At 51.1% G+C, this 26,926-nt stretch overlaps 1 protein-coding gene across 6 annotated transcripts in view; it reads left to right on the top strand.

Annotated features, from left to right (window-relative positions):
* TMEM184B (transmembrane protein 184B) overlaps positions 1–26,926 on the top strand; it is a 52,453-nt gene that overhangs the window by 2,201 nt on the left and 23,326 nt on the right. For 3 of the 6 annotated variants that reach the window (XM_063723058.1, XM_063723056.1, XM_063723057.1), the window contains exons 2-4: positions 19,770–19,828; positions 22,771–23,020; positions 24,684–24,849. In XM_063723058.1, coding sequence (XP_063579128.1) covers positions 22,829–23,020; positions 24,684–24,849 — 358 coding nt within the window. In that variant the 5' untranslated portion in view covers positions 19,770–19,828; positions 22,771–22,828. The remainder of the gene's footprint in view (positions 1–19,769; positions 19,829–22,770; positions 23,021–24,683; positions 24,850–26,926) is intronic. The other 3 variants (XM_024239906.3, XM_054543429.2, XM_054543432.2) reach the window with 1 other exon arrangement.

The raw sequence follows: 26,926 nt of genomic DNA, 5'->3' as shown, positions 1-26,926 counted from the left end.
CTCAGTGCTATTTCCAGTCCCTGCTGTGCTCATTTTCTCTCTGTAAATTCCCTGGAGTGGAAACAGCCCCGGCAAGGCAGGGTACAGCTTTTTATTGTTTTGAAAACGAGTCACAGCTCTGGGCCTTTAGACTGGGGATTTGGGGTGGGAGTTCTGGGAGGCCAATAGCTGGGCCCCTGGGAGAGCTCTGTGTGGGGTCTGCCCCAGTCCCTGCAGCCCTGGGTAGTAAGCACTCACCGAAGACCATGCTGCCCTGCACTGTGCTGGGGCAGCCCTCTAAAAGGTGGTTGGCAGAGGGAGCCCAATGTGTAACAAATATGTGTAAGACAGTGCCCTACTTGTGGTGGAAACAGAGGGCCCTAAAGGGGCCCAGAGGACAATAGGAACAACAGTCCGTTTATTGAGCACTTACTGTGTGCCAGGCACAGTTCAAAGCGCTTTCATGAATTACTGTATTTAATTTTCCTACCACCCAATGTGGTGGGGGCTGTCATTGTCTGCATTTTGTAGGGGAGGCAGCAGAGAGTGGAACAGCTGAGTTTTGAACCAGTAGGTCTGACCTCAGAGCCCATGCTCCTCCCCCATAACCCTGGGGTGCTGGAAGTCATCTTGGCCCTGAAGGACGAGGGGTGCTCGACCTATGAAGGAGAAGGAGGGTGTTCCAGGTAGAGGGAACTCCGGGCAGATGTGGAGGTCTGAGCTGCCTCACCTCTCAGACACAGAGGCTTGAACTGCCTGTGGCTGTGTTGGGTCTGTGTCCTGAAGACCTTTGGAGGCCCTGGCAAGGAGTTTGAACTTGATCCTGATGTAGTCAACAGGGAGGCCTTGAAAGTTTCTGGAAGGATGTGACATGCTCAGCCACGTGTTATGGGGCAGTATTACCTTCCCTTCTCATCCCTCCTTCATTCCTGCAGAGAACTTCTGGAAGACCAGGCCTTTGTCCCGTTGGCTTTCCTACAGCCCCTGGCATCGCTTTTAGACCCCGCCGCCTTTCTCTTGTCTTCTAGCAGCTTCTGGTCTTAAAGACCCTGTGTGAGCCAGGGCAGGTTCTGGAGCCCACTGTTGTAACGGTGTCTGCCCCACTGCTGACCCCTTGCCTGCTGGGAACTGGCTCCTCTGAGCTGGAACTTTTTTTGTTTTTTGAGATGGAGTCTCGCTCTGTTGCCCAGGTTGGAGTGCAGTGGTGCTATCATAGCTTGCTGCAGTTTCTACCTCCTGGGCCCAGGAGATCCTTCCACCTTGGCCTTCTAAAGCGCTGAGATTATAGGTGTGAACCACCATGACTGGTCAGCTGGAACTTTTTTTTTTTTCTTTTAAGAGTCTTAGGCTGGGTGTGGTGGCTCACGCCTGTAATCCCAGCTTTGGGAGGCCGAGGTGGGCAGATCGCCTGAAGTCAGGAGTTTGAGACCAGCCTGGCCAACACAGTGAAACCCCGTCTCTACTAAAAAAAGTTAGCCAGGCATGATGGCACACGCCTATAGTCCCAGCTACTCGGGAGGCTAAGGCAGGAGAATTGCTTTAATCCGGGAGGCGGAGGTTACAGTGAGCTGAGATAATGCCACTACACTCCAGTCTGGTGGGTGATAGAACAAGACTCCATCTTAAAAGGAAATGGAGCAGCACAGGAGGAGGAGGGAGAGAGGGAGGTAATGCGCTGAGCAGTCCTGGTGACCCAGAGAGAGAATTGGGAGATGCAGTTTAAATCTGTGCGCTTATTAGCCCTGTGGCCTTGGGCAAGATGCTTACCAGGTTCTAATTCCTGCTGTTTAAAAATAGGGGGCGAATGATACACTTTCCTTCATCTGTAAGGTGGGAGTAATAACAGTGTGGCTGTCACGTGGCTGGCCTGACCCATGTCTGATGGAGCTCAGCCCGGTACCTGGCACACAGGACATGCTTTTCTTATGACCTTACAGGCCCATTCATTTATTTGAGAAGGAGGCATCGCAGACCTGTGTGCCAGGCTGTTTGTGGGGAGCCACCCTCAGGAGCCGAGTGCAGCTGGGGAGAGAGAAATCAGACACACAAGCAATTATGATTGCCCCGGGGGCTCTTAGGGAACCTTAGGCCATTGTCGCCTGGGCGGGGGCTTGTCTAGTGAGGTGATGTGTATTAAGGTGGAGGAATAAGTGGGCTCCAGGTAGAAGGAAGAGCACATGCAAAGCAGAGGTCTGAGTTCATGTCTATGGAGTTGTTTGATACTAAGTCTCAGCACTTAGGAGACCTGAAATAAATGTTTGCTGAATGCCATCTTCTCAGCGTCAGAGAGGACAGAAAACAGGACGAGGTAGAGTGGGAGGCGGCCACAGAGAGAATTGAAGGGTCACCCAAGTTGTAGATTTTCTCATCATTCCCTCCCCTTCGCCTCCGTCTCTGTGGAAAAGCAGGTACTAATGTGGTGCAGGTACTAACAGTACGTCTAAGTCTGCCAGAATTCTTTTTTTTTTTTTTTTTTTTTTTGGAGACAGGGTCTCCCTCTGTTGCCCAGGCTGGAGTGCAGTGGCAGGATCTTAGCTCACTGCAACCTCCGCCTCCTGGGTGATTATCGTGCCTCAGTCTCCCAGGGAGCGGGGATTACAGGCACCCACCATCATGCCTGGCTAATTTTTGTATTTTTAGTAGAGATGGGGTTTCACCATGTTAGCCAAGCTGGTCTCGAACTCCTGACCTTGTGATCTGCCCGCCTTGGCCTCCCAAAGTTTTGGGATTACAGGCGTGAGCCACCGTGCCTCGCCTCCACCAGCGTTCTTACCGGGCCATCATTCCCAAACTGCTTGTCCTCAGGACTGGAGAGGATAAATCTAAATGCAGAGGTGGGTGACAGCTGGAATAGGCGGACACCCAGGTAGCATTTGTTCACGTGTCTATTTGCTGCTGTTTTAGCGTGGCTGAAGCCCTATGCTCGGGTACGGCGTAGAAGGATGGTGCGTGGCTTCTGGTTGGTGACTTTTCCAGTCTTAGGTTAATCATGGCTCAGTGTCTGGCGAAATGCACACAGTAGGTAGTGAAGTGGTTTTTGACTAAACAAATGAATGGTTGGATGGGTTCGTGGCACTGCCACTCAGGATAAAGCTATAATTATTCTTGAAAAATGACGGATATGGCTGGGTGTGGTGGCTCACACCTGTAATCCCAGTACTTTGGGAGGCCGAGGTGGGCAGATCACTTGAGCTCAGGAATTGGAGACCAGCCTGGCCAACATGGTGAAAACCTGTCTCTACTAAAAATACAAAAATCAGCCAGGTGTGGTGGCACGTGCCTATAGTCCCAGCTACTTGGGAGGCTGAGGCAGGAGAATTGCTTGAACCTGGGAGGCGGAGGTTGCAGTGAGCTGAGACTACGCCGTTGCACTCCAGCCTGGGTGACAGCGAGACTCCATCTCAAAAAAAAAAAAAAAAAAGATATTAGGGGTGGTTGGAACAGGATTGGTTATTCCAGGAGCCAGTGGTGCTCACTAAACAGCCTTGAGTCTGGCTGGCTGGTGTGGGAGGTCTTAGGCCTGTGATGGGAGACAGGAAGCTTGGTGGACACTTCCTTTTCCTTCTCTGGGGTGGAAACCACAGGGGGAAGATCCACCCAGAAAGCCTTTGTGCTGAACCTGCGTCACATCCCACTAAGTGAATATTTGGTGAAAAGTTTGCCACGTTGATCTCAGTCTTGTACCTTTGAAAAACAATAGGCTTCTCTGATATTAGAAGTAGTACTTGGTTTTTTTTTTGGTTTTTTTTTTTTTGAGACAGAGTTTTGCTCTGTCTCCCAGGCAGACAGAGTGCAGTGGCGCGATCTCGGCTCGCTGCAAGCTCCGCTTCCTGGGTTCACGCCATTCTCCTGCCTCAACATCCCGAGTAGCTGGGACTACAGGCACCTGCCACGGTGCCCGGCTGATTTTTGTATTTTTAGTAGAGGCGGGGTTTCACCATGTTAGCCAGGATAGTCTCGATCTCCTGACCTCTTGATCCACCCGCCTCGGCCTCCCAAAGTACTGGGATTACAGACGTGAGCCACCACGCCTGGCCGTACCTGTTGATTATAGTAAACTTGAAGCACAGGAAAGATTGGGGATAAGAATAAAAATTACCCCAAATTTCCAAATCAAGAAGTAATCATGGCTCAGGTTTGGGCAGATGTTCTTTCTAGGCATGAACACACGTTATCTCATTTTTTACTTAACACCGGGTTATAAACATTTACCCATAGCATTTGAAAGGTAGCTATAGATAGAAAAGAATCAGAGAAGTTCTAAAACAGCTCTCGCGCTTTGTTTCAAATTCTCTGTAGGAAAGATGAGATCTTCAACCTTTTTTTAGCTGGACGGCACCGTTGCAGGAGTGGTGAACAGGGCACTGGATTGAGTCAGGAAACCCAGCTGTGAACTTGGGCAAGCCACTTGCCCTCTTTGAGCTTCACTCGTGCTAAGGCAAGGGGCGCTATTTGTACCCTCTCTGCCCACCTCACAGGTTCTGGTGAAGTCCTTGATTCGAATGCCTTTAGCTCCCAAGGTTGTGGTTTGGAGGTAGGGCAGGTCACGTGACCATGAAGATGGAAGGAGAAATGTGGAAGCACGTGTGCCTGTTGCTTCTTAACCAACTTAATATGCTTGGTGATCTCCTGAAGACTCCAGCCTCCTCTCTGGGAAGCCAGGATCCGTAGACCCTTTATCTGTGGGTCATGGGCCATCCCAGATGGTCCCCCTCCCCAACAGAGGGGGTGCACTGAGACCTCTGGAAGTTACTGCCTCTGTTACCCTCAAAGGGATTTTCAAATCAGACAGCCCCCCTACTCCAAGGGATGTGTGTGGAGCTTGGTACCTTTATTTATCTCCTGCTCCAACCCCTGTGGACTGCCTGCACCCAGGCGGGGGGGGCCTGTCCTGCTGGCAAGTGGCTGAGAACCTCCACTCCACTCAGCAGGGCCATTCTCCAAAGCCCTCTGGGTCATCATTTACCAAAAAGCTCTGAGAGAAAATAACTAACCCCATGGCGCCGCTGTAGCTACTGGCAGAGCCTCCTGGTCTGCTGCACCTCTAGTGCCTGTGGTTTTTGTTTCATCCAGAGTGAGCAGTGAATCTGGGATCCCATCAGCAATCAGTTTGGGTGCCTGCGAGGCACAATGATAGATGTTGGTGAAGGGTATGTGTGAGGATATTAATTAATATTAACATGCTAATTATATTAATATTGGAATTTGTGGGGCTTTGCAAATTATATTTCAAATATATGGTTTTATGTAATCCTTTTAACTGCCCTGAAACCTTGAAATTATTGCACCTATTTTGTAGGTGGAGAGACTGAGGCTCAGAGGGGTGAATTGCCTAAGATCCTGGGGGAGGAAGCACCCAGGTTTTCTGGTTTTGAGTCCTGGGCCCTTCCTGCTGAGTAGCTGCCCCCAACACAGACCTGCCCTTGGAGAGCTTGCAGCCCCACTGGGAAGCCTAGTGTATTGGATTGCTGCTTAGACCCTGAAAGCACGTGAATAAAGCTTCAGGTTAAAACCATGGGGGTTCCGGGAGGCAGCAGTCGGCTCTGCCTGGCGATGAGCTGAGGAGCCAGTGCTCTCTGGAGCAAGGGCAGTTGAGGCTCAGTGGACAGTGGAGGTTGGCAGGTGAAGTGCAGGAGGGCTTTGCAGCGAGTGGGACCACCTTGAGCACACACAGAGGAATGAGACAGGCAGGTAACTCAAGGAGCAGAGGTCTCGTGACCCCTTCCCAGAACATGTGGGGTCCTAGCCTCATCTCCAGGAGGAGGAAGTGCATCTATACACATATTTGTCAATGGAGTTTAAATAGGATGTGGGAAAATCTAGATTTTCCAAAACAATACATATTTGCTTTGAGAAGAAAGGTAGATGCAGGATGGATAGGTTAGATAATTTTAATAGCAGTAACCTCAGAGCATGTAGGTATGATTTAATTTACTGGAGTGCCTGGCCGTCTCAGTCAGTGGGAGCAGGGCTTGGGCTGGGAGATGAGGTTGACAAGGGTTCTTTCTCTCAAACGCTGTCTTTGGTTTGCTAAGAGGTATCCCCTACTCAGCTGGGGGCAGAAGATCTTTCCTTCTATTTCCAGTTTGCAGTAGTTGGGCCAGATTTGTGGAAGTGGGAGAAAGGCCTGCCCTGCTTCTACATAGACTTGGCTGTCCTGACTTGACACTCAGTGTGCCTTGCAGAGACCCGCCTCCATCTCCTCAGCTCCCTGGCTTGATGCTTAGGTAGTGATGGCTGTTGGGCACAGGAGTTACATAACAGATCTGTGATGGACCCAGGAGCAGAGCCAGTTGAGTGAATGTCATGGAGTGGGAGTGGTCTTGCATGGCTGTGGTGTCCCCTGCAGCTTGTGCAGGGGATGTGGCAAGAGGTGCTCACCACTCATTTGGAATGGCTAGACGGGAAGCACTTGGCCCTCTTGGGCTCTGCACCCCCACCCCCTCCCGCCTGGCCTGCCTGCTCCTCTTCATGGGTACCTGGGGAGACCAATTATGGCTGCTTGTCATAGTGGCTCAGGTCACCGTTCACACTTCCACCTGCCCTGGGACCAGGACATCAGAGCCCTGAGAAGGGTCAAGGGGCCAAGTGGGCCTAGCCTTTTACTGACAGCTGGGAAATGCAAGCATGTGGACCAGAGCACCAAGTGAGTTGGGGCCGGTGTGGGTTCAGCACCATCTCCCTACCCAGAGCTCCATTTGTTGAAAACAGCCTTTCTCTACCGTTTCTTCACTTGGACAACTTTAAACTATGTATTGGCTGGTCATGGTGGCTCACGCCTGTAATCCCAGCACTTTGGGAGGCCGAGGTTGGCAGGTAACTTGAGGTCAGGAGGTCGAGACCAGCCTGGCCAACATGGTGAAACCTCATCTCTACTAAAAATACAAAAATTAGCCCAGTGTGGTGACACGTGCCTGTAATCCCAGCTACTTGGGAGGCTGAGGCAGAAGAATCGCTTGAACTTGGGAGGCGAAGGTTGCAGTGAGCTGAGATTGCATCACTGCACTTCAGCCTGGGAGACAGAGCGAGACTCCATCTCAAAAAACAAACGAAAACCTACATACTGTCTATATTTCCCCCAACATTGAGGCTCATTTCTTGGATGAACAATTTAAATGTACTGTGCCTCTCTGGCAATATTTTCCAAAATTACAGATGTTTCTACACTTTCACCGGCAGCTCTACCTCTCAGAATTTATTCTACAGATGGGTTAACACGTGTGCAAAATGATTTATTTGCAAGATTAGTCATTGTTGCCTTATTTTTAATAGCAAAAGATTGGAGGCAGCTTAAATGTTCATTCGCAGGGAGCCACGAACAAACCGTGGCCCGTCCAAACGTGGGATACCGCGTGGCCATAATAAATAAGATGGACGCTCCACGCACTGTACTGGATTAATTACCAAGGTGGATTGCCGAGGGAAGAAGCCAGTCTGGGCGGTGTGTCTCGGAGCTGCCATCAGTGTAAAAGGGAAGAGAATCAAAAGTGTCTTTGCTTGTCTATGCCCAGGGGGGTCTCTGGGCAGACACAGGAAGTCGGTGATTGTGATGCCTCTGGAGGGGGTGCTGGTCACGGGAGATTGCTTGTTTGCTGGAGATCCCATGTACCTTTTGATTGCTGAAGCAGGTGAATATAGGCCTTTCCAAGAAATTAAAATAGGCCAGGTGCAGTGGCTCACGCCTGTAATCCCAGCACCTTGGGAGGCTGATGTTGGAGGATCACTTGAGGTCAGGGGTTCGAGACCAGCCTGGCCAACATGATGAAACCCCATCTCCACTAAAAATACACAAATTAGCCAGACGTGGTGGTACGTGCCTGTAATCCCAGCTGCTCCAGAGGCTGAGGCAGGAGAATCACGTGAACCCCGGAGGCTGAGTTTACAGTGAGCCAAGATCATGCCATTGTACTCCAGCCTGAGCTACAGAGCGAGACTCTGTCTCAAATAATAAAATAAAATAAATTAAAAACATAAGGACTGTAACCTTGCCTCCTGCCCAGTGTAGGAAGGTCAAGGTTCCGGCTACTTCTCAAGGACAGGAGCCTCACTCAGGCCCCAGACCACTAATCAAAAAATATGTGCTTGGTTCTCACAAAGGGGCCGAGTGTGAGGGCTTGGGTGTTGCTTGGTAAATAAGACCCCCAGTCCCGGCCTTGGAGAGATGGAGCTGCTCTTTGGGCCCCTTGGACACACTGCTGTTGGCTGACTTTGTCATTTTCAACCCTTGCTCTGATTGGCTCACATCATGATTTCTGAAACCTTTGGGGGCTTCCCCACTGACAGAAAGATACAGTTTAACTCAGCACTGGGCATCCCAAGCCCTCCTTACTGGGCCTCTTCTTGAGCCGCACTTGGCCTGTCACCCCTTCCTCTGTCTGCCCCCTTAACTCCCCACCTCCGTGCCTTTGCTCATATAGTTCCCTTTGCCTGCCTTTCCCTCCAAAGCAGTCTCCATGTGCTCAGGTCCTGTCTGGCTTTCAAGGGCCAGCTTAGTTTCCATCTCTGCACTGCCCTCTGACCTCCCTGGCTTCTGTGTAAACTGCCCAGATCAAGCCACACAATGGTTCCTGCACCCAAGGAAGCTCCCTGGGGCCCCTCCTGGCCACTCGCTCTTCCTCGGTAGTCACCACTCACACCTTGGCACTTCGCGTGGTGCCTGCCGCTGCCTGTTTGGGCCTCCCACTCACGGAGTGTACAGAACGGACTCCTCGGTGTCTGGCTGCCTTCCCGCAGCACTGTCAGATCATCCAGGTTGCCTGTAGTGGCCCTTTGGTTTTTTCTCTGCTGCGTAGGAGTTCACCAAATATACCACTATTTATTCATTCTCTGGTGGACAGGCATTGGGTTATGTCCAGCCTCTTCGGTGAAATTCATTCTTGTCTTTGGGGGCGCGTGTGCGCTCTTTGCTGGGTATACACCCAGGGTGGGTTGATGGCTTACCTGACTCAGTATGTGTTTGCATGAATGAAATTCAGGTTGGCATGAGAAATCTAGGGTGTCCTGGCTGGAGTCAGGCTTCTTGCTTACAGGGACGGAGCAGGTACAGGGATCCTGGCTTAGACAGCCTGCTCCCATGGTGCGGTAGGACTGTTGGGGTGCAGGATGCTGAATCTGCAGGGGACCTGTCCACTCAGTGCCCAGTGGAATTTTAGCTGGCTGGAAAGGTGGTCACATGTAGAGGGGCTCAACAATCCAGCTAAAGAGGCTGAGTGTTGGTCCATTGTTCTCAATTTGAGAGAAAACTGAGATCATCAAAATTAGGACTGGTATGTACTAAAGGAAAGGACCTAATTACAAGGCTGAATTGAGTAAGCCCTCGCTGAGGTACTTTGGATTTCTTTGTTGTTCCCCTTTATTTCTGCACCCCCACCCAAGTGACAGATATGTACATGATTGGATGATTTTTCTTTCCTGGTTGAGAGATTCCTGGGAACTTGGCGCAGGAGAAGGGCGAGAAATGTGGAGCCGCTAGAGTGGCCTCAGCTTGTTTGTGTCAATTGACGGGGAGACGGAAGGAGAGCTGTGGACCCCTGACTCCTTGTGAGGGCATGTGATCCTTTTCAAAAGGCTCACCAGGCAGAACTGCCTGGCCAGTGGCCGCTCTTTCCCTCTAATCCCCTCTGGAGAAGGGCCAGGCTGTGGGTTGCTGACCTGCTCTGATGTGGATCAGCCTCCCCCACAATGCAGCTGCCCAGAAGCTCAGAGAGCCCAGGCAACCCCCAAAGGCAGGAGGGCCGACTGTCATTCCCCTTGTCATTCCCAGGCAGCTGGAGTGGGAGCAGAGCGGTCAGTTCAGATGAACAGCGCTCGAGTCCGACCCCAACCAGCGAGTTATGGTAAAATGGAAGGTTCTCCTTCTGTATTAAATAAGAGAACAAAAGCCCTCCCAGGCTGCATGAATATTCCAGGGATATATATGTGAACAGGTTGCCAGTTTAGCTTGGCCCGTGGGTGGCAACTGCCTGAGTGAGCACTTCGTGGCTGCAGCTCTAAAGGGTTTGGATCTGAAACTAATGAATGAAAATATGACCTCAGAAGATTTAAAGAGAGCAAATACCCAGCAACAGAACCTGGGTCCCAGAGACTGTTGGGAGCATGAAATCCCAGGCTGGCCGAAGGAGGAAGTGGGAGAGCAATGGCAGATGACATCACATGGTGCCAGACCTTCTCAGTGCTGTCTGCGTTCACTCATTATTCTGTCCCGTGCTCTCAGAGGCAGGTATGGCTGCATCCCCATTTTATAGATGAGGAAGCTGAGGCAAGGAGAGGTTATGTAACTTGCTCACAGACACAAAGCTAGCCAGTGGCAAAGCTGGAGGTCAGGTCTAGGTGGTCAGGCTCCAGAGTTCTGTGGATTTCACAGCACGGCAGCGGCAGTCGGAAGAACCATTTGTCAGGTGATTGTGGGCAAATGACTTCAGCCCTTCAAACCTCTGTTTTGCATCTGCAAGCTGCTTGCTGCTGCAACAAATTACCAGAGACTTAGTGACTTAAAACACAAATTAGGCCGGGTGCGGTGGCTCACATCTGTAATCCCAGCACTTTGGGAGGCTAAGGTGGGTGCATCACTTGAGGTCAGGAGTTCGAGACCAGCCTGGCCAACATGATGAAACCCTGTCTCTACCAAAAATATAAAAAATTAGCCAGGTGTTTGGCCGGGTGCGGTGGATCATGCCTGTAATCCCAGAACTTTGGGAGGACAAGGTGGGCGGAACACGAGGTCAGGAATTCAAGACCAGCCTGACCAATATGGTGAAACCCTGTCTCTACTAAGAATACAAAATTAGCAGGGCGTGGTGGCACGCGCCTGTAGTCCCAGTTACTGGGAGGCGGAGGTTGCAGTGAGCCAAGATCGCGCCACTGCACTCCGGCCTGGATGACAGAGTGAGACTCCGTCTCAAAAAAAAAAAAAAAAAAAAGCCAGGCGTGGTGGCGCGTGCCTGTAACCCCAGCTACTCTGGAGGCTGAGGCGGGAGAATCGCTTGAACCCAGGAGGCAGAGGTTGCAGTGAGCCGAGATGGCACCACTGCACTCCAGCCTGGGCCACAGAGTGAGACTCCCTCTCAAAAACAAAACAAACACAAATTATAGATTACTTACAATAAGAAAAGCCAATAAAATGCGTGCACACACATTAATTATCTCACAGTTTTGGAGGTCAGAGGTGCAGAATGTGTTTCACTGGGCTAAAATCGAGGTGTCGGCAGGGCCGTACTACTTGTGGAGGCTCTGGGGGAGAATTATTTCCCTGCCTCTTCCAGCTCCTAGAAACCACCTGCATCTGTGGCTTGTGGCCCCTTTCACCATCTGCAAGGGCAGCAGCGTTAATAGCTTCCACTTTCCTCTCTCTGCTGCCTTTGTCACACTGCCCTTTTCTCGCTCTCTCCCTCCTGCCTTCCTCCTACGAGGAAGACCCTTGTGATGACATGGGCCCACCCAGGTTATCCAGGATAATCTCTTATTTCAGGACCCTTAACTCAGTCACTTCTGCAAAGTCCCTTTTGCCATGTAAGGTAGCATGTTCACAGGCTCTGGGGGTTAGGATGTCAACATCTTTGGGGGATTATTCTTCAGCCTACCACACAGCACATAATAAAATCCATGGGCGGAGGGGATAGCAGCAGTAAGGTGTCCCTCAAACATGAGTTAACATGACTCTGACGATAGAATCTGGGTGAGATGGTGGGATGCTCCTGAAATAAACTCCAAGGCAGGTGGCCAAGTTCAGTGACGACATAGCTGCGTAGCTTATCTGAGAAAGGATGTCTCTGATGGGGGGCCAGCCGGAAGACGTCTTTCCTGGAAGAGGAGGGAGGTGGGGCAGTCTTGGGAGAAGTGAGACTTTGGGTCCCACAGCCAGCTCCTGCCACATTCTCAGTGGATTTCAGGTTGGGAGGAGGGATACCATTACAGTTGAAAATAAACATAGAAATAAACCACACTGGATGTCTGCTTCCTCATCAGCCTCCCTACAGTTCTGGAAGACGGTCCAGGCCCACATCCCCTTCTCTGCTGTTCTAGAATTCAGAACGCTCAGAAATCCCAAAGGTTCTTCTAAGTCTGCAGCAGACTAATTTCTGCTGCAAAAATCTGACCTGAATTGATGTGATACTAATTATGGCCTTTAAAACTATCTACTTAGGGTGACCAACAGTATGTTTTCCTATGAAAGTACTATATGTTTGCTTTTGGGGTGCTGCACCCACCCTTCCAGGAGTGTCACTGTGTCTAGCAGCATAATCCTTTCTAAAATCTGAAAAATTCGGCCAGCTCTTTGGGAGGCTGAGGTGGGTGGATCACTTGAGGTCAGGAGTTCGAGACCAGCCTGGCCAATATGGTGAAATCCTGTCTCTACTAAAAATACAAAAATGAGCCAGGCATGTGGCTTATGCCTGTAATCCCAGCTACTAGGAAGGCTGAGGCAGGAGAATCGCTTGAACCTGGGAGGCGGAGGTTGCAGTGAGCCGAGATTGTTCCTCTGTACTCCAGTCTGGGTGACAGAGTGAGACTTAGTCAAAAAAAAAAAAATTGGAAAAGTTCTAAATTCTTAAACCCATTTAGTCCAAAAGCCTTAGCTACAGGACAGTGCACCTGGACTTTTCTCCCTAAGAAACACAGTCAGAGAGAGGTGACACAGTCCAGTCACCTGTCTCAGGCCCAGCTCAGGTGATAATGCTGAGGTTCCAACTCAGTTCCCTGTCTCAGAGCCTGGGACAAAGTGCAGACTGCGTGGCCTGGCCTCTTTGCCGCCTGCTGGGTGGCGTGTGAATGAGAGACAGGTGTGGAGACTGCACTCACTGGCAGGTAGGCTGTATGTGGGGGAGGTGGGGGTCCTTGAATTTGTTTTCTGTCTGATCTGCAGCCTGGAACTGAGCCAGGGGGCCTTGTCTGGGGAAGGGCAGAGAGGCAGAGAGATTGCACAGGAGAGGGGAATAGCAGCAGCCATTAGGAAGCCTTGGGCCTTTGCCCATCACTACAGCACTGCTCTCCAAACTTCCTTGGATCACACAGCCCTATCAGTAAAAAAGAAACCAGAACAAAACCTCTTGAGCATGCACCCTCAATATGTGGATGTTGGTGTAATTATAAGTGTATGTTACAATAAGTATACACGTATATTACTTTACTGTTTCACTGTGTACATAATAAAACCTACACCAAAAGCAGAAACCAAAGGCCAAGCTAAGGATGTAATAAAGAAAATTTTTACTTTGTTGATGATACAAAAACCTCCTGGGTTCATACACGGGGTCATGTTTTGGGATGCGAGCTTTCGTGCTCAGTGAGAGAGGGTTTGGAAGGTCTGGCTGGCTTCACGTTTGGCTTGTTTAGAGACTGAGTTTTAATGGCTGCTTTCCCTGAAAAAGATCCTGTCTGGGACAGGAAGCTGCACACGGAGCAGACGCATCCTTGGCTTTCTTTCTAAATCGGGTTACTCATTTTTCCATCCTGTCCACTGAGTATGCAAAGGATTTGTTGAAATTTGGCCAGTACATTTCCGTCCTCCCTGATGCCAATCACGTTTTTGTAAACGAAATGGAAGGTATTTTATTTTAAAATTTTTAACAAGTGAGTCCAAAACCCACTGAAATGCTTTGGAAAATTTTTAATGGACTAGAAAATTCTGTTATATAGCTTTTTAGGAGTTCAGCTGTGAGAGGATTTTTTTTTTTCTTTTTAAAATCAGTGACAGACATATTGTTTTGGTGCATGCCAGTAATCCCAGCTACTTGGGAGGCTGAGGCAGGAGAATCGCTTGAATTCCGGAGGTGGAGGTTGCCATGAGCCGAGATCACGCCATTGCACTCCAGCCTGGGCAACAAGAGCGAAACTCTATCTCAAAAAAAAAAAAAAAAAAAATACTATTAATGTCCACTTCCGGGCTTTGATACTGTACTACAGCTAGACTAGACATCACCCGTTGAGGAAGCTGGGTGAAGGGCATACAGGACCCTAGATTCTATTTTTGCAATTTCCTGTGAACCTACGATTATTTCAAAATAGAAAGTTTAAAAAGTCTTTATCAAGTACAGATGCATACTGAAGTATTTAACATTACATCTGGGGCACAGGGAAAGATGCAACAAGATTTCACAATATTGCTAACTGTTAAAGCTCAGTGACGGAGAGGTGGAAAAATTCATTACACTATTTGTTCCAGTTTTGTATGTTTGAAATTTTCCATAATAAAAAGCTTTAGACAGTAGAACAACAGATTTTTCTATGAAATGTGTAGTAAGATGGGGAGGGACTCAGTTTGTATCAGAGATTTATTGGTTATCTTGTAGAAAAGCAATCAGTAAGAATTGTTGGCCGGGCATGGTGGCTCACGCCTGTAATCCCAGCACTTTGGGAGGCCGAGGAGGGAGGATCATGAGGTCAGGAGTTTGAGACCACCCTGTCCAAGATACCAGCCTGGCCAATAAGGTGAAACCCTGTCTCTACTAAAAATACAAAAATTAGCCAGGCATGGTGGCGGGTGCCTGTAATCCTAGCTACTTGGGAGGCTGAGGCAGGAGAATTGCTTGAACCCGGGAGGCAGAGGTTACAGTGAGTTGAAGATCGCGCCACTGCACTCCAGCCTGGGTGACAAAGTGAGACTCCAAATCCAAAAAAAAAATAAAAGGTCCCCTGTGCTAATTTTTGTATTTTTAATAGAGACGGGGTTTCTTCATGTTTGTCAAGCTGTTCTCAAACTCCCGACCTCAGATGATCCACCCGTCTTGGACTCCCAAAGTGCTGGGATTACAGGTGTGAGCCACCGTGCCCAGCCCAACAGTATTATTAACTGAAGTACAGACCTTATTCAATTTTCTGCATTTTCAGGTAAGGCGTATGTGTAGTTCTATTCAATTTTATCACATGTAGATTCATGTAACCACTACCGCTATCAAGATACAAACTATTTCATCACCTGGAAGGAACTCCCCTGGTACCCCTTTAAAATTGCACACCCCCACGCATCATCGTGACTGTCCTCTGCTAACTACTACACCATGCTCCATCTTTATAGCTTTGTCATTTTGAGAATGTTACGTAAATGGATCATGCAGTATGCCACCTTTTGAGACTGGCTGGTTTCACAAAATGTAATGCCCCTGAGATCCATCCAGATCACTTGTGTGTATCAGTAATTTGTTCTTTTTTCTTGCTGGGTACTATTCCATGGTCTGGATGTACCAGAGTTTGTTTAACTTTTTGCCTGTTGAAGGACATGGGTTCTTTCCAGATTTGGATGATTACAAATATGGCTGCCGTGAACATTTGTGTACAGGCTTTTGTGTGAATATACGTTTTCATTCCTGTAGAATAAATGTCCACAGTGATTACTGGGTTGTGTAGTAAATGCACGTTAGTTTTATAAGAAACTGCCGGGGCCAGGCATGGTGGCTCACACCTGTAATCCCAGCACTTTGGGAGGCTGAGGCGGGCGGATCACAAGGTCAGGAGTTCAAGACCAGCCTGGCCAAGATGGTGAAACCCCATCACTACTAAAAATACAAAAAACATTAGCCGGCCATGAGGCCGGGCGCGGTGGCTCACACCTGTAATCCTAGCACTCTGGGAGGCCGAGGCGGGAGGATCACGAGGTCAGGAGTTTGAGATCAGCCTGACCAACATGATGAAACCCCGTCTCTACTAAAAATACAAAAATTAGCCGGGCATGGTGGCACGCGCCTGTAATCCCACCTACTCAGGAGGCTGAGGCAGGAGAATAGCTTGAACCAGGGAGGCAAAGGTTGCAGTGAGCCAGGATCATGCTACTGCACTCCAGCCTGGGGCGACAGAGTGAGACTCCGTCTCAAAAAAAAAAAAATTAGCTGGCCGTGGTGGCGGGCACCTGTAATCCCAGCTACTCAGGAGGCAGAGGCAGAGAATTGCTTGAACCCAGGAGGTAGAGGTTGCAGTGAGCCGAGATGGTGCCACTGCACTCCAGCCTGGGCGACAGAGTAAGGCTGTGTCTCAAAAAAAAAAAAAAGAAAGAAAGTGCCAAAGTCGTTTTCCATGGCGGCTGCACCATTTTATCTTCCCACCAGCAATGTATGGGAGATCAGGTTTCTCTGCATGCTTGCCAGCATTTAATATTGTCAGTATTTTTTATTTTATAGGTATATGATATATATTTTTTGGTACCCAGGTATGGGACGTGAAGATGTTTTCAGTTTTTCAGTTTGCATTTCCTTAATGGCTAATGATGTTTAACTTTTGTTTTGTTTGTTTGTTTGTTTGTTTCGGAGACAGAGTCTCGCTCTGTCGCCCAGGCTGGAGTGCGGTGGTGTGATCTCAGCTTACTGCAACCTCCACCTCCTGGGTTCAAGCAATTGTTCTGCCTCAGCCTCCCGAGTAGCTGGGATTACAGACATGTACCACCATACCCGGCTAATTTTTGTATTTTTAGTAGAGACAGGGTTTCGCCATGTTGGCCAGACTGGTCTTGAATTCCTGGCCTCAAGTGATGCACCTGCCTCAGCCCCTCAAAGTTTTGGGATTACAGGCATGAGCCACTGCGCCGTGTACTTATTTGCTGTGTATCTCTTCTTTACTGAGATGTCTGTTCATGTATTTTGCCTTTTTTCAAGTGGGATTGTTTGGTTTTCTTTTTACCATGGCGCTTTTTTTTTTTTTGGAGACAGAGTCTTGCTCTGTCCCCTAAGGGCTGGAGTACAGTGGCACGATCTCCGCTCACGGCAACCTCTGCCTTCCTGGTTCAAGCGATTCTGCTGCCTCAGCCTCCTGAGTAGCTGGGATTACAGGCGCCAGCCACCACACCTGGCTAATTTTTGTATTTTTAGTAGAGACAGGGTTTCGCCATGTTGGCCAGGCTGATCTCAAACTCCTGACCTCAGGTGATCCGCCCACCTTGGCCTCCCAAAGTGCTGGGATTACAGGTGTGAGCCACCGCGCCCGGCCCATGGAGCTTTTTGAGCATTCTTCATACATTCCCAATACTAGTCATTTACCAGATCTGTGACTTGCAAATATATTCTTCCGCTCTGTGGCTTGTTTATTCATAGTGCATAAGTTTTTACTTTTCTTACATTGCAGTTTATCGATTTTTTCCTTTTATGGATCATGCTTTTGGTGTCAAGTCTAAGAACACTTGGCCATCTCTAGGTTTCAAATATTTTCTCCTGTCTTCTAAAAGGTTTAGAGTTTTACATTTTACGTTTAAATGTGTGATTTATTTTGAATTAATTTTTGTATATGTGTAAGGGTTTATGTTAAGGTTTTTTATTATTTATTTATTTATTTATTTTTGAGATGGAGTCTTGCTCTGTTGCCCAGGCTGGAGTGCAGTGGTGTGATCTTAGCTCAGTGCAACCTCCACCTCCCAGGTTCAAGTGATTCTCCTGCCTCAGCCTCCCAAGTAGCTGGGGATTACAGGCACATGCCACTACGTCTGGCTAATTTTTGTATTTTTAGTAGAGACAGAGTTTCGCTACGTTGCCTTGGCTGGTCTTGAACTCCTGGCCTCAAGTGATCCACCCACCTTGGCCTCCCAAAGTGCTGAGATTACAGGTCTTCTCCACCGCACCCAACCAATGTTGTTTTATTATTATTTTTTAATCAACGTTGACCAGGTTGGCCTCGAACGTGTAGCCTCGCCTCCCCGAGTGCCAGGGCAACTGGCCTGAGCCACCGCGGCTCCCATTATTATTTTTATTTATTTATTTACTTATTTTTGAGACGGAGTCTGGCTCTGTCACCCAGGCTGGAGTGCAGTGGCACGATCTCGGCTCACTGCAAGCTCTGCCTCCTGGGTTCACCCCATTCTCCTGCCTCAGCCTCTCCAGTAGCTGGGACTACAGGCGCCTGCCACCAGGCCCGGTTAATTTTTTGTATTTTTAGTAGAGACGGGGTTTCACCGTGTTAGCCAGGTTGGTCTCGATCTCATGACCTCGTGATCCACCCACCTCGGCCTCCCAAAGTGCTAGGATTACAGGCGTGAGGCACCTTGCTGGGCCCTTTCTCCATTTATTAATGGGACTTCTGTAACCTAGAACTGTCCCTTGTTAATTATGTAATTCCCCTGAAATGTTATAATGAAGAAACTGAGGCTCCGAGAGAAGTACCCGCGCAGGTTGCACGTGGTGGAGTCTAGTGGGGGTCCTGTAGGGTGACTCACAGCAGAAGCCTGGTTATGTCCCCACCACATGGAAGCCTTCCCTGACCCCTTCCCCAGCCTGCCCAAGCCCGATGCTTGCTCTAGGCTCCTGTAGTGCTGGACACTCACCTCAGCAGTGCAAGGGGAAGAGGCCTCCAGGTCACTCCTGCCTGTGGCATAGAGAAGGCGTGAAGAGCGGCTTGGAGCACCTTAAAGGCTGAGGCTGGGTCTGCCGGTGCCTGGCATGGAGTCCAGAGGCCTCAGGACTTGTCAGAAAGATGATTTCAGCGTCTTCCATCAGGACCCTCTGTCACATTCCTGGAAGAAGTTTAACACTTGGTCCATTAGGGAAATAATGGGAGACAGTTGTGGTGGCTCATGCCTGTAATCCCAGGAGGCCAAGATGGGAGGATTGCTTGAGCCCAGGAGCTCGAGACCAGCGTGAGTAACGTGGTAAAACCCCATCTCTCCAAAAAAATACAAAAATTAGCTGGGCATGGTGGCTCATGCCTGTAGTCCCAGCTAGTTGGGAGGCTGAGGTGGGAGGATGGCTTGACCCCAGGAGGCAGAGGTTGTAGTGAGCTAAGGTCACGCCACTGCACTCCACTCTGGGCAACAGAGTGAAGCTCTGTCTCCAAAAAAAAAAAAAATTTGTTGGGCATGGTGGCACATGCCTGTGGTTCCAGCTGTTTGGGAGACTGAGGTGGAAGGATCACTCGGGCCTAGGGAGGTCAAGGCTACAGTGAGCTGTGATCATGTCATTGCACTCCAGCCTGAGCAACAGAGCAAGACTCTATCTCAAAAAAAAAAAAAAAGCATCATCTGGTCCTGCCAGAGCAGCTGGAATTCTGAGCCTCATCTGTTCGCATTGACTGCATTGGAAAAGGGGAGACATGGATGGAGTCCTTCCCCACCCCTTTCCCCATGGGAGTAAAGAGGCTGCACCAGACGGCATTGCCCCTGCTTCCCCAAGGTCCACAGGCTGTGCCAGGTGAACGTCCTGCTTGCCTGTGGGACCTGGGCAGGCAGCTTCCCGGTCAGTGCCTGTACAGTGTGAAAGGGTCAGATCCCAGTGCCCACCCTGCCCCAGCCCCAACACACTGAACAGTTTGCAGAGTCTGGCCTTGTGGTCACTGGCTTGGGAGGACGTTTGACAGCCTCCGTCTGCTGCCTTGGGTCCAGGGAGCAAGGTGAGCTCTGGGCCTTCGAGCAGCTGCCTGCACCTGCTCTGTTGGGTGTTGGGGACCATGCGTATATGAGCCAGAATATTGCTTTAAGTATTTTGGGGAATTATGAAAACCCTTGAATTGTTGCCACACTGGGTGACTGTAAAACCAAGTTCTGCATTGTTTTCCTCATCCCAAAGATGGAGATAATGTTACTTTCTTCAAAGTTGCTTTGAGAAAATACATGAGATAATGTTTGGGGAAATGCTTTGTAAACCCTGGGGTTGCCCAAGAGTAAAATAAGTTGTTTATGAATTGGCCCCAGTGCAGAAACGTGGCCAGCATAGGTTGGGTTGCGGAAACAGTCCCAGCCATGGTGGCTTCTCTTCCACCCTGGGAGACCTGCCTCCCCTCCTGCTAGAAGAGTCTGGAGGCTATGGGACGATGGGCATGGCCATGTCTTGTTCAGAGGCTCTGGAGCAGGAGGGGTGGCTCAGCTGGGTCCCTCCACTTTGTAGGAGGTGAGGAGACAACGTGTTGATAGGACCTGGCCTGGAGTCCTGGCTCTGATTTGGGGGTAAGTCACTCACGTCTCTGGGTGCATTTCCTCTTGTGAAATAAACGACCTATATGAAGAACGTGAAGGGGCCCTGAATGCCAAGTGGGCATGTGCACGTGAGTGGGCAGAGCTGCAGGAGGAAGCTGGCCTGCAGCCTTCACCCACATCCCAGCCCTGGCTCGGGTTGGCTCCCTGGGGTTGCCCCTCTACCTGGGAGTCCAAGCTGGGGGCTTCTCAACACTGCCCTTAGTCATGAACAAGACAGCCTTCGACATCCCCCCGCACCTTGCTTGGAAGGTGAAGATTTAGGCGTATTTGTACTTCCTCTGGTCCCCTCACAATTCCCCATGTTTATTCATTTAATTTGGGATGATAGACAAAGATGATGATTTACAACCCAAGCCTTTTTCAAGAAATATTTCTGGCACTGGTTTTCAGTTTTGCAACCACTCTTACAGGAGCTATTCTTGGACTTGTCACTGTGTCTCTTTTTCAAAGCTTGCCACCAGTCTTTATATAGACACCTTCTCCATTTTTGAATTTCTTTATATAGACGCCTTCTCCAGTTTTGAGTTTTAATCTGGATTTGTGTCTCGATTGGCGTGTTAAGAGATCATGTATGTGTGGGAAAATAGAAATGTAAAGGGCTCTTCTAGGGTGCACACTTACAGCTAAGAGCTGACATGGTGGCGGAGATGCTGCGGCCATTGGCGAAAGCCAGGCCGCAGGCGGGCAGTGCAGACAGACAGCGGGCGCAGGATCCTCTGCATCACGGGGCCAGGCTGCAGGCCGCCACACCCAGGAAGGCCCAGGGAAACCTCTGTCGGTGTCAGGATATTCTGACTTGAATACCAGCTTGCGGATTTGGAAGGGACCATGAGATCATCTAGGTTGACCTCTGGGTTCAGACCGAGATGGTCGGGGTTGGTGTTCGCTCATTTTCTGAGCTCATTTTTGGAGCAGGGAACCCACGTGGCTGGTTGGCGGGGGAGCTGGTACTTATGCTCTAGCCAGGCTCTTTCCTCAGTGCCCACACACAGCACTTTGCATCTTTTAAAATTGTCGGGTGTTCCTCTGGTTGCATTGCAGGTTATTGCCAGAGTTGGTGATTTGGGCAGAGGTGTTTGCTGGATGGCATTGACCAGCCTGTCAGCAGGTGGCTGTACTGAAAGGGCCTCTCCATCAGGGCTGTGGGTAGAGGGTGCAGCCAGGCTCCTGCCTTAGTCTTCTTGAGCCACTATGACAAAATCCCATAAATCGACTGCCTCCTTCCTCACAGTTCTGGAGGCTGGGAAGTCCAAGATCAAGGTGCTGGCAGATTCAGTGTGTGGAGAGGGCTCACTTTTTGGTTCAGAGACGGTGCCTTCTCCCTGTGTCCTCATGTGGTGGAAGGGGCATGGCAGCTCCCTGGGGTTCCTTTTATGAGGGCACTAATCTCATTCATGAGGGCCCCACCCACTATTCTTTGTTTCACTGTGAGGCACCTCACAATCTTTGGAAACAAGCGGTGAAAATCAGTAGATAGGCCAGGCACAGTGGCTCACGCCTATAATCCCAGCATTTTGGGAGGATGAGGCAGGAGGATTGCTTGAGGCCAGGAGTTCAAGACCAACCTGGGCAGCATAGGGAGACCCCATCTCTACAAACAATTAGAAAATTAGCCAGGCGTGATGATGCACGCCTGTAATCCCAGCTACTCAGGAGGCTAAGGCAGGAGGATTACTTGAGCCCGGGAGGCGGAAGCTGCAGGGAGCCGAGATTGCACCGCTGCACTCCAGCCTGGGCAACAGAGCGAGACCCTGTCTCAAAATAATAATAATAAAGTTAAGTATTATAAGTGGGCTGGGGGTGTGAGATCTTGCCTCAAAGAGTAGGCAGGAGGATGAGCATGTGAGTGGTGACAGACCCATGTGTTGGAGGATGCGGAATGGCTAGAAGTCTCAGAACTGGAGAACGTGTGCAGGCAGGCTTTCAGGAGGGGTGGCACATGGGCTGGGTTAAAAGATGAGAGTTTAGAGATACACAGATTGGGGAGGAGCCACAGAGTCTCCAAAACGGCACAGCTGGATGATGGAGAGTGGGTCAGCCATTAAGGAAAGGGAGAGAAATGGCGAAGAACGCACACAAGCCCTCGGAGGAGGCCTTAGCAGTAAAGTGGTTGTACTGGCTCCAGGGTATAAAGGTGTTCAGGCCCAGCAGGAAGCTCCCGAATTTCTGTTGTGTGCCCATGGTTCCCAGTGCTGCCTGTATAGTCCCAAACAGAGCCGCTGTCCCCAGGGGGCCTGCATTCTATGTGGGGTGGGGGGAACAGTTAATAAATACATGAGTGAATCGAGTTAGTTAGGTGGTGTCGATGTAATGAGTGCTCTGGAGGAAAAGAAAGGAAAGCAGGGAGTCAGGCATGCCCGGCCTGGGAGAGTCTGGCATGTTTTCATGGTGGTCAAGGTAAAAACCTAAAGGAAGGGTGGGAGGGAGCTATATGACTGAGCAGAGGCAGCAAGTACAAAGGCCCTGTGGCAGAAGCAGGCTTAATATGTTCAAGGAACAGCAAAGAGGCCAGCGTGGCTGCAGCTGAGGATGGAAATGGGAACTGTAGGAGCTGAAATCATAGAGGCCAGGAGGTCCCATCAAGTCCTTGGGCGCGGACTATGGTTTTTACTCCAGGGGAGCTGGGAGCTATTGGAGAGTTTTGAGCAGGGGCAGCCTGGTCTGGCTAATCCTTGGAAGGCTCACAAGCCTGCTGAGTGGGGACTGGTCATTAGAGGCAAGGGCAGAAGCAGAGAAACTGGTCAGGGGCCTGTTGCATCAATCCAGGGGAGAGGCTGGCTGGGACAGGGTGATGGTTGGGGTCAATACAGACATGGTCAGGAGGTGGAGGTGGGTGGAGAGACCTGGAAGATTCTTTCCAATGCTGCCACTTGCCCTGGGAGGAGACTCACATTGCAGTTTCTTCTCTCTAGGCTAGCTTGTCACTTTCTGCAAAGGTTTCCCTCAGGGAGCCTCCTGCTGCCGGGCACCATGACAGTGAGGGGGGCTGTGCTGGCCCCAGATCCAGCGTCGCCCACGACCGCAGCAGCCTCACCCAGCGTCTCCGTGATCCCCGAGGGCAGCCCCACTGCCATGGAGCAGCCTGTGTTCCTGATGACAACTGCCGCTCAGGCCATCTCTGGCTTCTTCGTGTGGACAGCCCTGCTCATCACATGCCACCAGGTACCCAAGCCTGGCAAGGGGCCTCTAGAAGGGTCCAGAAAGGTTCCTGGCCCAACAGAGTGTGGGTTAGGCTAGGCCAGGCTGCGCTGCAGTAGTAGGTAAGCCCTGTGTTCTCAGAGGCTTCCCTCAATAGAAGTCTATTTCTTGTTTGTTTGTTTGTTTGTTTGTTTTTTGAGACAGAGTCTCACTCTGTCACCCAGGCTGGAGTACAGTGGTGCGATCTTGGCTCACTGCAACCTCTGCCTCCTGGGTTGGAACAATTCTCCTGCCTCAGCCTCCCGAGTAGCTGGGACTACGGGTGTGCACCAAGAAGTCGCCTTCTTGCCCACGTCCCAGGGCCCAGTGCAGCGCAGGTTCTGATGTGTGTGGCTCTGGCTTCAAGCCTTGCCCATCACACCTGGCAGGAGGGAGTGTGCGAAGGCACTCTGGATATTTAACCACCTCCAGCCAGAGGTGACACTCGTCACTCTGTTCACCTTCCATTGACTGGAACTAGTCTCGTGTGCAGCCTAAACGACAGCCTAGAACTGCAGGAGCACAGGGACAGGGACCGCTTTGCAGATGAGAAGATGGAGAGCCTGAGAGGGAGGGGGAGAGGAACTAGCCTGGTCACTTGGAAGTTGGTGGCAGACTGGGACAGAAGTCAAGTCTCCCATCTGCCTGTACTTGTGGCCCCAGAGGAGGCTGATGTGGGCTGGGACGGGCCTTGGTGGCCTGCAGTGGTTTGAAGGTGGTCCAGTGGAGAGGGGCAGGGCGAGTCTGCTCGCGTTCCCCAGTCAGCCCCTTGCCAGCTGCCCTGTGTCCCCATCCCTTTTAGAACCCATTTGCGTCCAAGGCTTTTGGCTCATAGCAGATGGAGAATATTTTGTTCTTTTCCTCCCCAGCCCAGGGCTCGGCTGGGCCAAGTGTGATGTCATGAGAGCTGGGACGAGACACCCAGCGGCTGCCGGGACTGAGGACTGTGGTAGAGCAGCTCTTGGCATTTGTGTGTAGCTTTTACTTTTTTCCTCTGCTTCCTAAAAGTAGCATTCATTCTGCTAGCTTCCTGGTGAGGCAGCTGCCTAACTAAACGGAGCAGCAGTGGTGCTGCGTCTGTTTACCAGAGGGGAGGGGGTACAACCTGAGGACATCCCTGTAGCCACTCGGCCAGGAAGTGTGTCCACCCGCCGTAGAGTGAGGGCCACGTCTGTCTTGCCATAAGTTAAGGGACGGGGCAAGGCTGCAACCCAGGTGGCAGTGATTTAGCTCAGTGCTGCCACAGTCACAGCCGGAGTGAGGCAGAGGGAAAGGGCACACACTGATGGCCCAGAGCTGCCTGTGCGTGAGGTCCCCTGGGGAGCTTGTGGAAACTGGATTTCCATCCTCATCCTTGGCCCTCCGTGGTCAGGGGTGTGGGCTCACCGCCACCTGCACCTGCAAGACCGCCCGCGGGCTCTGCTGCATGCGCTCCACGAGCCTTGTGCACGCCCGCTGGTCTGAGTCTCACAATGGCCTTGGGAGGCAAGTCTTGTCATCTGCATTTTGCAGAGCAGGGCTCTGAGGCTCAGGGGTAGGTCACGTGCATCAGGTCACAGGTGAGTCGGTGGCAGAGCTGGAAGCCCACCTGCCCTCCCGTCCCTGCGGACAGGAGGGTCCCCAGCTGACCCCACACCTCTGCCCCCAGATCTACATGCACCTGCGCTGCTACAGCTGCCCCAACGAGCAGCGCTACATCGTGCGCATCCTCTTCATCGTGCCCATCTACGCCTTTGACTCCTGGCTCAGCCTCCTCTTCTTCACCAACGACCAGTACTACGTGTACTTCGGCACTGTCCGCGACTGCTATGAGGGTGAGGATGGGGGTGGAGTGGGGAGGGCTGGTGGGGGGCTGGGGGGCTGGGAGCCCCTCTCCCCACATTCCTCCCCGAGGGGCTTCACGAGGACTGTCTTGACACATCCCTTGCTGCTTTACTTACTACAGGGTTTCTGTCCCAAATTGACAGGTAACAGCACATGCAGCCAGAGTCTCACCTCACAGGTACCTGGAAGCAAGGACCCTCCACCTGGGTCTCGTTTCTCAATGCCGGCATCTCAGGCAGGGTGGGGGCAGCAAGCAAGTGGTCTGTTTGTAGAGACCCCAGGTGGCCCCAGGTGCAGTTGGGTAGGGACCCTTCCAGGGATCCCCGGCAAGTCAGTGGCAGGGCTGGGCTTCTGTCCCCATGGGTCTTAATTCTGAGGGCCTTGTCCCACGAGTGGGTGCCCTACTGTGCCACCCGGGAAGAAGACTCGATTCCTTTCGGGGACTTGGTTCTGGGTGTGGAGTGGAGACATCACCTGCTCCCATCCTGAGCTCCGACCACAGGCCAGGGGCTGGGTTGCCAAGAGGAGAAGCCAGCCTCACCCCTGCTGTCCTGCGGGAGGCTGTGGCCCCTAAACAGTCACCAGAAGGAGACCAGGATGCTGCTCTCATGGGAGCTGACCTCTGACCTGTCTTGGGCAGGTCCCAGGCATTCCTTCTCTGTCAGAGGCCAGCAGTGCCCAGGTCTGCCCTAGACAGGCCAGCAGGAATGGAGAGGAGGAGTTCCTCAAGACCCCTACATTGGGCTCGGTGCAGTGGCTCGCGCCTGAAATCCCATTACTTTGGGAGGCCGAGGCGGACAGATCACCTTAGTTCGGGAGTTCGAGACCAGCCTGACCAACATGGAGAAACCCCGTCTCTACTAAAAATACAAAATTATCCGGGCATGGTGGTGCATGCCTGTAATTCCAGCTACTCAGGAGGCTGAGGCAGGAGAATCGCTTGAACCTGGGAGGCAGAGGTTGTGGTGAGCCGAGGTCGTGCTATTGCACTCCAGCCTGGGCAACAAGAGCCAAACTCTGTCTCAAAAAAAAAAAAAAGAAAAGAAAAAAAAAGACCCCTACAGTGATATTCGTGCTATTCTCAGAGTGTGAGGTTTCTTGTCTCCTACCCACACCTGTGCTGCTGGTTTTAGGTAAAGTGACCGGATGTGGTTTTCCTCATCTCAGGCAGAGCAGCTCTGGCCATGCCCAGAAGTTGTCTGGTTCCCTGACCTGGGAGGATGCTGCCTCAGGCCTGTACTCTGTGGATATTGGGGTGCAGCATGCTCATCCCCCAAGCAGCTGGAGTCTCTCTTCCTGTCTACGTTGAACCTTGTGTATCCCTGAGAACTCACAGGGCACAGGAAATGCCTTTAGCATTTGGCAAGAAAATGGAGGCGCCCACAGGAGCCCATTGCACCCCAGCCTTTCATATTTCCGCCTGCCCACCCTCAACTGCGGCCACATCAGGCAGGTGTTTCCCAGCCTCAAGGACTTGATGTGTGCCGTGTCCCCGGCCTGGGAAGCTCTTCTGCTCTGCGTGGGGTCCCTCCTTTCCATCCATCTGTTCCCCGCCACTCTCACTCCCAGCACCCATCCAGGTCCTCGGCCCCACCACAGTCTGCAGCTCTCTTGCTTCGTGTTCCATCTTCCTGAGCATGATTAGCCCTGCCAGAGCAGGATGGGTCGCAACCATGCCCAGACAGAGCCGAGCCCATGGGAGGTGCCTACTTCCTCTCTTTTGGATGAATAAGGGACTTGATCGAACCCCTGCCCTGTGCCTTGCATTCCTCCATGTGGGGCCTCAGTAACTTCCCATGCTCCCTCCTCGCAGGCTGGCGTTTCATCCTGTCCTTCCAGGTGAGAATACTGAGGCCAGATGGGGACCTGCTCAGGGCTTAACTGGGGCTCTCGTGTCTGATGTTTCTGGAAGCAGCCAAGTCTCCAGGGAAACCTCTGGGTCCCTGGGGCACCATAAAGGCTAGAATTGGCGAAGTGTGGGGCTGAGAATCCTCTTCCATTCAGCTGCCAGCCTCGCATGGGTACCCAGGGGCAGCCTCTGCCCACCTGTTCCTTCAGAAGCACAAA

Source organism: Pongo abelii, chromosome 23 (genome assembly GCF_028885655.2).
Source record: "Pongo abelii isolate AG06213 chromosome 23, NHGRI_mPonAbe1-v2.0_pri, whole genome shotgun sequence".
NCBI classification, from domain to species: domain Eukaryota; kingdom Metazoa; phylum Chordata; class Mammalia; order Primates; family Hominidae; genus Pongo; species Pongo abelii.
This window is presented reverse-complemented; position numbering and strand designations above follow the sequence as displayed.